Source organism: Syngnathus acus, chromosome 11 (assembly GCF_901709675.1).
Source record: "Syngnathus acus chromosome 11, fSynAcu1.2, whole genome shotgun sequence".
Classification (NCBI taxonomy): Eukaryota; Metazoa; Chordata; class Actinopteri; order Syngnathiformes; family Syngnathidae; genus Syngnathus; species Syngnathus acus.
This window is the reverse complement of record NC_051096.1, coordinates 3,044,642-3,058,218: the sequence shown is the minus strand read 5'-3', so window position 1 is coordinate 3,058,218 and position 13,577 is coordinate 3,044,642. Positions and strand designations below refer to the sequence as shown.

The 13,577-nt window shown below is 49.2% G+C and overlaps 4 protein-coding genes and 2 long non-coding RNA genes across 9 annotated transcripts in view; 3 read left to right on the top strand and 3 right to left on the bottom strand.

The window, feature by feature from the left end:
- LOC119130302 (H-2 class I histocompatibility antigen, alpha chain-like) overlaps positions 1–13,577 on the bottom strand; it is a 346,995-nt gene that overhangs the window by 192,245 nt on the left and 141,173 nt on the right. The gene's annotated exons all lie outside the window — the stretch shown is intronic.
- Positions 1–13,577, top strand: part of LOC119130478 — a 340,541-nt gene that overhangs the window by 189,482 nt on the left and 137,482 nt on the right. The window lies entirely within an intron of this gene.
- Positions 1–13,577, top strand: part of LOC119130460 — a 180,183-nt gene that overhangs the window by 155,873 nt on the left and 10,733 nt on the right. The window lies entirely within an intron of this gene.
- rnf19b (ring finger protein 19B) lies at positions 107–8,454 on the bottom strand. Its single transcript, XM_037263880.1, has 9 exons — positions 8,255–8,454; positions 4,487–5,288; positions 3,411–3,610; positions 3,190–3,334; positions 2,944–3,106; positions 2,748–2,862; positions 2,531–2,671; positions 2,142–2,466; positions 107–2,065 (listed from the first exon to the last, which is right to left on the bottom strand). Exons 2-9 carry the CDS (start codon positions 5,125–5,127, stop codon positions 1,636–1,638), a joined length of 2,160 nt encoding a protein of 719 aa, XP_037119775.1. The 5' UTR covers positions 5,128–5,288; positions 8,255–8,454; the 3' UTR covers positions 107–1,635.
- Positions 8,655–11,052, bottom strand: ak2 (adenylate kinase 2). Its single transcript, XM_037264179.1, has 7 exons — positions 10,850–11,052; positions 10,357–10,482; positions 10,173–10,283; positions 10,010–10,104; positions 9,837–9,909; positions 9,542–9,758; positions 8,655–8,947 (listed from the first exon to the last, which is right to left on the bottom strand). The coding sequence occupies exons 1-7, from the start codon at positions 10,946–10,948 to the stop codon at positions 8,940–8,942; spliced, it is 729 nt and encodes a 242-aa protein (XP_037120074.1). The 5' UTR covers positions 10,949–11,052; the 3' UTR covers positions 8,655–8,939.
- Positions 11,624–13,575, top strand: LOC119130352 (CD209 antigen-like protein C). 3 transcript variants are annotated; one of them, XM_037264182.1, is made up of 7 exons: positions 11,624–11,760; positions 11,850–11,924; positions 12,193–12,297; positions 12,367–12,435; positions 12,529–12,680; positions 12,770–12,894; positions 12,961–13,575. In XM_037264182.1, exons 1-7 carry the CDS (start codon positions 11,694–11,696, stop codon positions 13,157–13,159), a joined length of 792 nt encoding a protein of 263 aa, XP_037120077.1. In that variant the 5' UTR covers positions 11,624–11,693; the 3' UTR covers positions 13,160–13,575. The 3 variants fall into 3 exon arrangements, with proteins under 3 accessions (XP_037120077.1, XP_037120076.1, XP_037120078.1); XM_037264181.1 differs by having other exon boundaries at positions 12,367–12,453; XM_037264183.1 differs by lacking the exons at positions 12,193–12,297; positions 12,367–12,435.

Below are 13,577 nucleotides of genomic sequence, written 5' to 3'. Positions count from 1 at the left end.
TAAATATTCCAAAAACTACATATTAGATTCATTCATAGATTTATAAATATATTATAAATAAAAACATTTTCATGTCTTCAGTACAGCAAATAACAAAAAACTCCTCTTTTAAACATCAGATTGTTTATTTTTTCCCCACAAAAAAAGTCATTCACAGTCCTGCAATTGCATCCTCACGTCAGGGTGAGATTTTCTTACAGTGACAGGAAGTACACGAGCAGTTTATACACTAAAATATTGCTAAATCAATATTGGTTTTATCCAAAGATCTCCAATCGACCCTCAGGTCGGTCAGGTTCAGGTGCGGGCCCGTGATACATTCGAGTGGTTTGTCTCCGGCTTGCAGAAAACGAGTGAAAAGTGCAGCAAATGAAACAAGCAGCTGAAGGCAAAAAGAAGCTACTCAGACATGAGGAACATTCCACGCAGACTCGAAGAAGCGTTTTTTTTTTCTTTCTTCATAAGCAAGCACAAAGCTGAGAAACAATTCAGGTCAGTGAGAATGATTAAGACGACCAACTGGTGTGTACCTCCAAAATCACAAATTAAAGCACACAGAATAAAAGAAGACACAAAATCACAAAATGGATGAAAAGAAAGATTTTGGAGGCTAACACTTGAGTCAAATCGAACACAAAAGGCATCCCGGTGTGATCTTCAGTTTGGTTGTATGCAACACAGTAAAGTGTATGAAATGCTGACTCCATGAGTGAAATTGTTTTTTTTTTTTAAATGTGGCTAATAAATTGTGTTCTATTACAGCAGTGATAAGACAACTGTTTTGAATTGCGTGCGTGGACGGAAATTATTATGTCTCCTAAAAATACAAAATTGATTTTGATGATCGAGACGATGATGAGTAGCTCCCAAAGATAAATTTGGGTAAAGTGCAAAAGTGCGCATTCAAAATAAAAACAGACAATGTGCGAACCAGTTAGATACACGCACGCACTTGACAACTTCTGGCGTGTCCTCAAACGCAATGTTGTTGTTAATGGAAACCAAACAAATACAGGGCAGCCTTGAGACATGAGTGCTTTTACTTCAAAACAAAAAAAAGATCAACATATCTCAAGCCGCCGTTGTATTGTCTACCGGCGCCTAAAATATGTATGTGGCCCTTCTGTAATTTTCACACGATGAGACTGACTTTCACACACACTTGTGTTACACGTGTGAGATTTGTCGACTCCCGCCGGGCTGTGTGCCAGGTTTCGCTTGCTTGTGTGTAAAACTTGTACCTCCTGTATGTTTTTTTTTTTTCTTTCCTTAAGTAGTCGCCAAGGCATTTCACACCAGGCAGTAAACACGCTTGTATAAATCTCAGAGGTAGAACTCTGACAATGAAGAGATTGTCAGCCGGACGCAAAGGGCGGCGTCTGCGGGAGGCAAAAAGCAGCAAAGTATAAAAATCAAATAAAACGAGGAAGGAGGGTGGGGTGAGCATGAAGGGGAAGTTGAATGTTTTTTTTGTGCGTTCCTGAGAGCTGCTGTCAATGGAAAGACGTTGGAGCGTTTATTTGATACGCATGAGATTCAGCCGGTCTGCCAAATTGTCGCAACGGTGAAGACCAAGTGGAGACCCTCAAGGATGTGGAATAAATGCTCAAAGGGCTTCCCAAAGCTTCGGGCATCTCACACGTACAGGACGACGTTGGCGTCGGCGGGACAGTGAAGGCCTTCGGTGGGGGTGCTCAGGGCCCGGCACGAGGCGGCCCGCGAGGTCGGTGCTCCCCTAGGCCGGGGCGAGTCGCAGTCGTCCGACGTCAGCTCGGCCACGTCGTCCGACTGCGTGTCGGACATCTCCAGGTCGCTGCGGATGCTTTCGGGCTGAGCGAGCGTGACATCGCCGAGACCGTCCTCCTCGTCTCGCACTGATCCGCCCGGCGACAGGCCCGAGGCGCCGCCTCGTCTGGAGCTGCAGTCCAGGGGCTCCTCCCCTCCCGAAACGCTCGCCGTGGCGGCGCAGGCGGCGGTGGCCGGAGCTAGGTCCTCCTCGCTTGTCAGGCAGAGATGGCTGGGTTTGGTCTCGATGTCCACTTGGATTTCCAAGTTGGTGCACTCCCTGAGAACGCACAACAAAAGACGACAACGTAAAGTTTGGAAGCCTTGCCAGGTGACAACCTGCCGAAAATGCGTACCTGTCCGGTAGCGTGTAGGAGGAGATGATGGAGCCGGCCATTCCGCGCGTACTGGCACAGTCGCTGGCCGCCCCCAAGCTGCCCGTCTCCTTCTGGGTGGACTCCTTGGCCAGCTCCGCCGCCTGCACCTCCAGCCTGCTGTATTTGCCGCCGCGAGCCCCCAGGGCACCCCCGGCCAGCGTGTTGAAGTGGGGCGTGTCCCCGACCGTCCCCGGCGCCATCGAGAGGCCCTCGCTGGGGGTGGTGGTGCTCAAACCGCTCACCGCGCCATCCAGGCTGCTCTCCCCCAAGCTTGGCGACTTGAGAGCTCGCCACGCGTCCGCCACTGAGACAGATAATGGTTCCAGTTGTTGCACAAACACCTTATGAGGGATTATCCCGGTCTTCACCTGTGATGGGCCCGTCGTCCTCGTCAAAGTCGATGCGCACTCCCCGGCCCTTCCCTCTGCTCACGCCGCAGCCGCCTCCTCGGCACAGCGAGATGGGCACCACGCCGTAAACGTACGCCAGCATGATGGGCACGCCGATGCCTGCCGCAGCGTAGAACTTGCCATTAGACTCAAGTGTTCCATGGCTTTGGTTTCCGCCAAACGGCCGGTGTCTCACCCACACTGACGGCGGCGATGACGGGCGCGGTGAGGATGGACAAGGCCACGCCGCCCGTGATGGCCAAGTTGCGGCGGTGGCGGGACGTCTTCTTCACCTCGTAGTGAGCGTGAATCTGCCGAGCACATACATGTGATGAGGTCATTCATTTCGAAGCCTCAAAGCAAATCAAACTGTTTTTCCAGCGAGGCCTCACCTTGCGGCCGACGTAAACGGGGATGCCGATGACCATGGCGGGGATGGCGATGCCGGCGATGAGCGTGATGCCAACGGGGGCGCCGATGAGCGTGCCCAGCTGCCACAGAATTTTCTTCTTCCTGCTCCACGGCTTCTTGCCCCAGAAGGTGCAGCCGGACGGGCTGCGCAGGGACGAGCGGGATGAGGGTGTGTGCATCTGTGTGTGTGTGTAATACATTTGCATCCAACCCTCCCATGAAGCTACCTGAGGTAGTGCAGGTCCGAGATCTCCTTCATACAGAGCCAGCAGAACTCACACCCGCACACAGCACACGTCATGTGATTGCAGCTGCCGTCGTTCATCTTGATGATATAGGCGCCGCAGCGCGGGCACGGCTTGATGTCGTCCGCTGAGCGCACGCACGCATAAATCAGTCAACCCAAAGCAAGACCTGAACAAGATTAACCCCAGAAAATTGCCCTTACCTGGCCCCTGCTCTTGAGTGTAGCTTGGCGAATGGGTGCTGTGTGTATGCAGCGACTGCGCCCTCTGCTGGCGGGCTGAGTCGCAGGTCTGATTGGGGTGCCAGGCCTGCTTGCAGTGGTAGCAGAACTCGGCGCCGCAGCCCTCACGCCGGCACACCAGCCGGGGGCAGCTGGCGCAGCCTGAGGCGATCACGGCGAACCTGGAGACATAAGAGAGACCAATATGCAAATACGGCAGACAGAAAAAGTCTACACACCCCTGTTCAAACCGACATGTCGGTTTGATGCATTTCACGCACAACCACCCTGAGCTCTGTTAGTGTGCACTGAGGTGTTCAATCCCGTTACCCTTGGCAACGCTGCCTCTATTTCGCATCCACAGTTGCCACGGCAACTGACAGCCACAGCAGACGGCCCGACTCTTTCTCGATAGGCCGTTTCAATTACGTTTACACGTCATTTGATCCGCGCCACTCGGCCTCAATCCAAAGCAGCAATCTTGTTTGGCAAATTTTTTAGTCAACAAACGAAAACAAAGATGGCCGACGACAGCTCCTGTCGCCTGCTTCTGTGTTGTGTGGCTGCGGCTGGTGTTTGCGCGCCACCTTGGAAATAGTCGCGTACACTTTGAGGGGTGAGTCAGCGCTGGCGTCAGTGAATTGAGGTCAGCGGACGGGCTGGCTGTGATAGTGCTGACGCAGGCGCACACGCCAGCGCTGCTTTGAGGTGTTTATCAGCCAAAGGATTGCGTATGTGTCTACCGACGCAACCTGTGGTCTCCAACTTTTACGGTTGCAGTGTGAAATTGTCTGGATTACAAATTACAGCAGAAAGATGAGGCTGTCTGACAGGAACAATGACAATTGCAAAGTATGCCTCGTCACTTCCTCCACTTCCTGTGTGCTCGTTGGGACTTTACAGTACGTTCATTCACGCAATACTCAAGTTACAGAAAAGAAAAAAACTGAGAGCTGTCCCTAATATTTTTCACTTTAGATGAATTAGCCAAAAGCCACAAAAGCTGTTGAAATAAGTCGGAATGTCTGGCTAGCACGGCTAAGCTAGGTTTCACTTACCCGCAATCGGGCGCCGGGCACCACCTGCAGTCAGGGTCGGAGGCGAGGCATCGGCGCAGCAGGAACTCCTCGTACTTGTCCAGCAGGGCGGCGTCGTCCAGGATGTCGGCCACCTGCCGGGGCACCAGGCGCTCGGCGCACTCGGGGCAGCTGAGCTGTACGCGGCTCTCGGTGATCTCGATGCGCAGGTACTGACGCAGGCAGCACAGGCACGAGCGGTGGCTGCAGCCCAGCAGCTCGGGCAGCTGCTCGGCTGGCTGGCGCACCAGGCACAGGGGGCACTCCAGGAGCTCGCCGTCCCCCGAGACAGCCTCGCCGGCCAAGGAGGCCCGGCTGGAGGAGAGTCGCCTGGAGGGGGTCCCGGGGGCGGCGTCCTCAGGGGCGTCGGCGGCCACGGGTGGCGCCGGGACGGTCGGGCTCAAGGCGCTAGGCGGTAGAAGCTGCTGCTGAGCGAGCGGCAGGTGGGAGAGGGGCGTGGCGGCCCCTCCTTTGGGCCCCTTGGCCACCCGGGAGCCCCGCTTGCCGTTGAAGAGGCTCTGGAAGGAGATGCGGCGTCTACGTTTACCGGCCGCCCGGCACTTTGGGTTGGGGACGCCGCTCAGCGAGGAGTGCGGCGACTCCGAATCCTTCTCCGAGCCCATCGTTGGATGTGGAAAAAAAAAAAACAAGAGCTCCTTTCGGGGACGTTTAGCGGGAAATCGGACAACTGGAGCCTTGGGTCATCTCACATGTCCTGGTTTGAGTCGTCAAGCAGATGAGAAGTTGGCGCAGATGAGCTCTTTTGTCCTCGTGGCCGCACGCTCTGTGTGAGGAAGGTGAGAGAAGAGGATGTGAAACTAAGCGCATGCCCGCTGCGACATACTTCCTCGGAATTGTTGCTTCCTCTTCGCACACGAGGGTCATGAAGTCAACAAAGCAACTTTTTTTTTTCCCCATTACCGCACCAAAAATATGGAAGGACAAAAAAAACTGATTTATAATACCAACAGGCGCACAATAAACTCATCTACTCGTCAGTATTTACACAATTAAAGCCTCAATTAAGCGAGTGACATCATCCACTCAAGTATTCATGCGGGGAAGCGAGCGTCTTCCTTCCCTTCCACTTCACGCGGCGCTGCCGGAGCCGTTGCCACGGCGACGGCCGCCACGAGCGAGCCAAACAGCGGCTCTTCTCTGTGACTCTGGCACTTAAACACGCGCACACACAAAACAAGCGTGTAAACCCGACACACACGCGCATGATACAAGAAAACACGTCGAGGCGATTTTTCTATGCGCACCGAATAACAATTGGCAGTCACCGTGGCAACCCCATCACCTTCTCAAGGTCAAAGGGCGTCCGACAAAAGCCCAGTCGTCTGCCGTGGCCGATAAAAACACCTGACGTCATTTGCGCTTTGAAGTCGAAAAATGTTTGTACTTGTGTGCGTCTGATGCTTTTGGATTCCATTTGGCAGGCAGATCAAAACCTCACAGCGGGCGTCCGCTTGACAGATAACAGTCCGCAAACTGCTCCAATTTTACACTTTAATCTGCCGTCTTTGAAATTCAACAGGTACGTGCACATACGCGCACTACGGATGAGGCAACAAGTGTCAAGGACCAAAGTCAAGTTGCATGTTAGCTATTAGCATACTAAGCTAAAAAAAAAAGATGCTAGCACAAACTGTCCTTGCACCACACGGGCTGCAACAATATTGTCATGTAACGTCGACATCGGAAACGCAGAAGAAAAAACGGATCGATAAATTAAACCTTGCAATACCCCCAGACTCCACTAGACGGCAGCACTGTGCAAAACAGCCAATAGTTGACGTTTCCAGCAAAAAATCTTGGACATGTTTTTTTTTAAATGGTGTAATTTCTAAAATGATGAATACAAAGAATCATTGTCAGACATACTCAATGAAATTGGATCATTTGTTCCAGTGGTTCTGATCCAGCCTGGAGGCTCATGTGGTGAAAAATGTGCAGTGGTGATTCAAGAAGCAATCAAAACGCTCTTTGGAATAGAATGCACACTAACAAATCGTACAGCAGCTGGCAGATGGGTCTGAACAGGCTGAGATTCAAACACACACACATTTGTCCTCCCACTCCACTGCTGCTCTATTCAACAAAGCTGAAATCAGGAACATTCCCGTAACATTGTGCGAGCGGCGGTTGCAATCGAATTGCTTCAGAGCGGCAAGACGTCACGCATTCACATCGTATTAATCATCACAAGAGGCCTGCTAAAAGTAACTGGGGACAAAATGGTGGGCTTTTACTATCACTAAAGAAGACGTGGTCAGCTTGGACGCCGAGAGGATCTCAGAGAGGGTCTCGAAGTGGGTCACGAAGAAGAAACTCGGTTGTTAGCATGAATAATTCAGGTGTTTTCTGCACCTCCCACTTAGTCCGTCCCGCAAAGGTAGACAGGGGACAGACAGGAAGTTGGCGCAACATCACTCGGTGCTTCCCATCGGGAGCAGTTTTAATTCTTCCGCCTTTCATCTCCACACTGATGAATGCAAATGAGGACGTTTTTGAGGGTTTGCACGCAAACAGATGTCAAAACGCTTCCTCAAAAGTTGGACGTTGTTCCTGTCCTCGTGTGTCGACTGGGAAGAAAGGTTTCAATGTAAACAGAAGAAGTTTGAGTCGTGAGGGAAAACACGGCGAATCTGGAAAACCACAAATGAGTGTCAAGCTGATTTGGCGAGTAGCTAGCAAGCTTAATCGTTTTTCTCAGGAAGCTGCGAGGGGATTTTTCTTAGTCAAATGACAAAGAAGCCTTCTCAAACACTTTTTTCACAGTGAATCTTGGAAATGACTAATCATTCCAGACCTTCCCAGAAACAAAACAGTCGTTGAAACGAGTGCGGGCAGATCCAATGACTTGCAAGGTTTTGGTTTCTGAAGAGGAAACAGCAGAACAATGAACGGACACGCACACACAAAACGTGTGTGTCATTATCTTCTACTGTGTGTAACGCGACCCGTTCGAGGGCGGGAACCCGAAGCGTTTCCGCATGAGGTCATGGCTCTGATGTTCCGGGGGGAAGAAGGAGGGGGGGGCTTCGTTTTGAAGAAGGCTATGATCAATTCTAGAAAATGTTGCTAGTTTTGTATGCATTGTTTACATCGATTCTAAGTAGTCGTGCAAACCTAACACTGCGTGTCCTTAAGTCCAGCTGTGCTGCTGATTTCATGTGTGAATTATGTATTATGTCTCCTTCCCTGGAAAAAAACACACAGGGGAGGGAACAACCGGAGAGTATTTCGGGAGTGGCACCACGTTTGGAAAAGCTTGGAAAGGGAAAGTGATGAGAGAAGGGCTTTGTCTGGCAGGGCATGTTGTTTCTCGTCTCCTATGAGGAACATGTGAGGACAGAAGACGGACATATTGTCTCCACGCTGAAGACATGCTGTCTCTCAAATTGTCTCAACAATGAGGACGCGTTAGTTCTAGTCATCAAATGTCTCTCCAGAGAAGGACATTGTCTTTAAAATTGCAGGTCTTTACAGAAGTGTCATGTTTGGGGGGTTTCTCCACGGAGAACATCTTTTCACATATTTTCCATAGATGTTCGTAATCGTGCGGTTGGGGCCTGTTTAATGTATTTCCAGTAAGGACATGTCGAGACATCTTCTTGGCATCCTTACATGTTTGCAATTTTAGGAGGACGTGCGCCTGCTGACGCATGACTCGGTAATATTTCACACACTGCGCCCTGGAGAAAAATACTGCCCTTTAACAGCGACAGATTTGATTTCACCTACCGGCTTTTCCACCTTTGACGCGGGGATGAAGGCTTCTCCCCTTTCCTCCTTCGGCTGCTGTCGTCCGCTCCCAACGCGGAAAAAAAAAAAAAAGCTCCTCTTGCTTAGCAGCTGCAATATCGGTGCGTTTCGGTAAGCGTTCACGACCCTTCGGTGCTGCGTGTTAACTGCTGCGGCTTTGGCTCGCTCTCTCTCCACCCCTTCGCCGCGTGACGTTGTGGAGGAAAGCCCCGGTTAGTGACGTCAAACTTAAACCACGCCCCCCGCGAGAGTGCGCGTTTTTGGCGCATGGTGACACAAGCGTCGATTTATTCCTCACGTCCTTTTCTCATCGCCGATGTAGGTATGTGAGGATAATAATGTCAATTTCGATTTTATCAAATTAAAATTCTGTATCACGTGACAATTGAAATGCTTTATTTCTACAGTCAATGTGAGAGTAACTAGACAAAAAAGAAAAAATATGTAACATTGCTAGAAAAAAGCTGAGGTTTATTGGAAGACCAAGCAGAAGGAATGATCAATGATACGCTCGCCCGCTTGGAATCCGCCGAGATTTGAAGCGCGCCATCAAAGCACCGTCATCGTGAGGACTTCACTTTCATCCAGCCAAATAAGCAACCACCATCCCATCACATCTGTTGCAGCATTCCTCCAGTCCTTGATATAAGAGCATCCCCAGGACTCAAGCAGCTGAGGAAAAGAAAAAGAAATAAATACAAATAAGAAGGGTGTGTTTGTTTTAAGAGCGATCTTAAAAGCCAGTCATCACATTCTGGGAAGTGACTTAGACATGAGCTCATATTTTGGGGGGAAATTAGCAATCAAAGTGGCCATCTGAGCTCAATTAAAGCATGAAACATTCCCGCTGGGATTGCCACAAACATCTGCTATTTGTTTTTTTCCCGGAGTACGTAGGAAACAGGTGAACGGACCAGCCGGACTCAAAACGCCACAGAATCGGGAGGTCAAGGACAAACTGGAAGAAACGGTAAAAGCCAAACATTTCCTCAAAGGAAACCTAATTGTTTTAGTATCGGAGCACATTTGCAGTCAGTGATGTAAGAAGCCCGCAGAGGTGCTGCAGGAATGCGGATTTTAAACATTTTGTTGAGTCATCAACAAAAGAAAAGGGCATTTCCTGACTTTTCCCTGGACACTATGACAAAAATAGGTTGTTTTCTCGAAACTTGCGAACAGACTAACTCACAGCTGATAACATTTAAACTTGTGCTCGCAATTGACGTCATCACTGCTGCGAGAAAGTAAGAAGAGGCGGTGTTTTACAGGCGCGGGCCGGGGTGGCCTGGGTGGCGACGGTGAACGCGGCTACGATGGAGGCGAAGACCACGTCGGGGCTCTTGGCGGCGTCCACGGGGGCGTGGATACCCCTGGCACTGTAGTACTTGACTAGAGGCGCCGTCTGGCGATGGTACGCATCCAGGCGAGAGCGCAGTGTCGTCTCGTTGTCGTCGCTGCGGCGGATCAACGGCTCGCCGGTCACCTGGACGGAAAAAGTAGTCAGGATTAAATTTGTATTCCGATGCGATGAGATTAGACCCGAGAGTCAGATTGTCCTCACGTCGTCTTTCATGGCCTCTTTGGGTGGGTTGAACTCTTCGTGGTAGGAGCGGCCGCTGGGCTGATGTATCAGTCTGCCGGGACGGATATGACATCATCAGCAACACGCTCCAATCACATAGCGCTCCTTCGTGCAGACGGGAATCTGTCCAGTGAGCAGTGGCAAACAACTACCTGCCACAGATCCTGCGCACCAGCAGCGAATCGTCAACAGAAAACTCCACGACAGAGTCCAGCCGCTCTTGTCGCTTGTCCAGAAGCTCGTCCAGCTGAAAAGGGACCAATTCGGGTTAGTCAAGGGAAGGCTAACGCTCAACGCCGACCTATCAAAACGTACAAGCTCGGCTTGCTTGACTGTGCGGGGGAATCCGTCCAATAGGAAGCCTTTCTTGCAGCGAGGAGTATCCAGGTTGTTCTCGATGAGCTCCACGACCATCTCGTCGCTCACCTGAACCACAGGAAATGGCTCGCGCTTGACAGGAAACTCGGGAAGTCACAGGAGACATGCAAACTGCGCTCACCAGCTTGCCGGCATCCATCGTCTGCTTGAGCTTTTTGCCCAGCTCCGAGCCCGACGCCACCATGGCCCTCAGCATGTCCCCAGTGGAAAGGTGACAGACACAGTAGCGATCGGCTAGTCGAGAGGCCTGCAAAATGGGGGTGAGGGGTCAATCGCCAGGTGAGTGGGCCTTAGGGTGTCACACAAAAAACAGACCCTAACACTAAATACCCTACTTTAATACTGCATCATACTTACTAAAGTTGGCAACTCAAAGTTTGCCTTCCCTCCCCCCAAAAATAAGACATTCCTTACATTCTTTAACTGAGCAGTGTGCAAACCTTCGGCAATAAAATCCCCATCAAATGGAAGGAAAAGAATAAAACCGCTGGCTGAGTGCAAAACTAAATGAAGACATTCAAAAAAATAGCATTAGCCGACTGCTAAAGTCCTGCAACCACCATGCGTCCAAGTTAGCTGCAACGAGCTAACGCTAGCTGCTAACGTCTGCTCACCTGGGTCCCTTTGCCGGCACCGGGTGGCCCGAGCAGGATGGCCCGGATGCCCTCATGCACGTCGGCCATCGCCTCTTTGAGCTGTGTGCTGGGAGCCATGGGCGTAAGGTGGCAGGCGACCAAAAGACAAACTTTGCCCCAAGTCCGGCACACGTCGTTCTTCGGCTGACAGCTTAGCCAAGTGGGCAGAGAAAAGGACGCATTGGTTTTCTATTGGCTGAAAAGCAGAAAGACACCGCCCTCCTAGATAAATGAACGTCTCTGATTGGTGCTAGGTGTCGGCTGTTCAATGTCGCAGGTGATGATTGGATGGAGGTGAGACGACATTAGTTAGAGCACCTAAGTCTTTATTTAAATCGAAAACTCAAATTCATTCTGAAGACCTATTTTCTTCTTCTTTACTATTAGTTTTATCGCATTTGGGGGCAACAATTAAATGAGCTAAGTACTAAGTAATTAATTGCGAAATAATGTATAAAGTTTAGTAGCATAATTGCCAAAGTATTTTTTACATACTGTGTCCATATCAATAAAAGTATCAGCGCGCTTTTTAAAATCTATGGTGTGGATTCTCACTCATTTAGAAAACTAGACTCTTCTTGCCTACCGAAGTTCTTGTGGTTTTTGTCCCGTGACTGTTTGCTTTTCTCAGTTTTCTAGCACCTGTCCACCATTCCTGCCTGTTGCGAGCAATTCTGCTCCACTTAAGCATACTATTGGCACAAAAAAGGAAGTGCGACGCAGTCAATAACAAAATATCCGATTTTGATGATTAATGCATTCCTTCCTCATATAAGTCCGAAAGCGGAAGTCAAAATCTTGGGTCTTTCTTCTCAGTGCTAAAATGCCAGAGGCTGACGTTCTCTACTCTGACTTGGTTTTCGACAATTCTCAGAGAAATGGTGGCAGGGGTAAGTGTCCAAAAATAAGTACAACTCTTGTTGATTATTTCTTAATTGTTGTTTTTTTATTTTTGTTCAACTTGAATTTGGCTGAACAGATGGAGCCTCCTCAGCACCTGAATCACAATATGCCTCGGTCAAGGTGGCAAAGACGCAGTCAAAATCACAGCGAGGTCGGTGACCACCTCTAATCGTTTCCATTTTCCGTTTTTATAAACAAAAATAATATCAAATGAATAAAATGGACAACACAGTCGGTGCCAAGACTGCTGTGACAAAAAGAGGAACAATCAATGATCTGTGACGAAAACAGACGTGTTGTTTTTTCCTGTTAAAAAGATAGGCAAGTTTAACAAAAACATTTTGGAATTGATTTGAAAAAATAATAGCAGCAGAATATATATATATTTTTTAAATTGTATGTGTGTTTTTTGTATTCAGACACAGGTGCCAAGCCGGCAAGGTCCAAGTTAACTTTGGAACGAGCTGCCTTAGCAACATTGTCTGTTCTGCTGGTTCTGGCGCTTGTCGCTCTTTGTTACCTCTGTGAGTTGTTTTATTTAGCAATTTAGCGTATTAGGGACCAATTCATCATTGTCACCTCATTTTTTACAGCTTACCAGAATGTTCAGACCAGAAAAAAACTCCAAAATCTGAAGGGTGAGCACGAGGCGTTGAAAGCCAGTTGGTCAGAAAACCCAAGTGAGTTTTAACCCTCATGTTACTGGCAAAATGTTAGCATTTTGAGCTAACCAAATAGTTTTTGTGTGATCCAAGATGGCGTCTGCTGGAAATGTAGCTATGGTTGGGAGCTTTACGGAAAAAGCTGCTACAAGTTCTCAATCACAAATTCAACCTGGGAAGTGAGCAAAAAGTTTTGCCGGTATCAAAACAGTGACCTGGTGAAGATTGACAGCCTCGACGAGCAGGTGCAACAGCCGCCATCTTGTGGTTACACATGGGCTGAATGTGGGTGTTCCAACACCGAAGATGTTTTGAAACGTGTTCTTTGTCTTAGAGATTCTTGGAGAGTAAACTAAGGGACAAAATGGCCTTCCAGGAGGACAAGTTCTGGATTGGCCTGACGGACTCCAGTTTGGAAGGTCAATGGTTGTGGGTGGATGGCTCGCCTCTGAATGTGAGGTAGGAAGATTGAAATTGTTTATAAGGTTTTGATCATTTGATCATTTGTGTGCGCATTTTACTCAGCTTGACTTTCTGGGGACGAGGAGAGCCTGACAACTGGTCGGGGGAAGACGGCAAAGTAGGCGAGGACTGCGTCCGCATGGGCGAGAAGGACGGGGCTCACGACCTCCGGTGCTGGTTCGACAAAGCCTGCAACGCCAAGCACAAGTGCATCTGTGAAACTGCAGCGCAGAGGGGACAGCAGAGCTGCACTTATTTCTGACTACATTTGTCTCCTTATTAATTCAGAATTTTTGTTGGTGACCTTGACGCATGCGGCCTAACCCCAAAAAGTTGTTTCTGTTCATTTTTGTCGCCAGCAGGGGGCAGTGCTGCACAAAATATCAGCCTTCTTGGATTGCTGGAAACAGATGAATTTAATTCTTATTCCACCAACCCAATATTAATCCGAGTAATATCTTCAGACTAGTGGGGACGCATAGAATGTATTCAAAAAGAAAAAATTGGGCTTGACACCCACTTTAATGTAAAAAGTCCACTGAAAGACATTCAATGTATATAGAGCGAAAAGTCAAGACATACTCAGGCGAAGCTAACTTATTTATGAAATATTCTTTTTCCAATTATCAGATTTAATCATTCACATTTAACTTGTAATTAAAGATAATCTTACCTGTAGG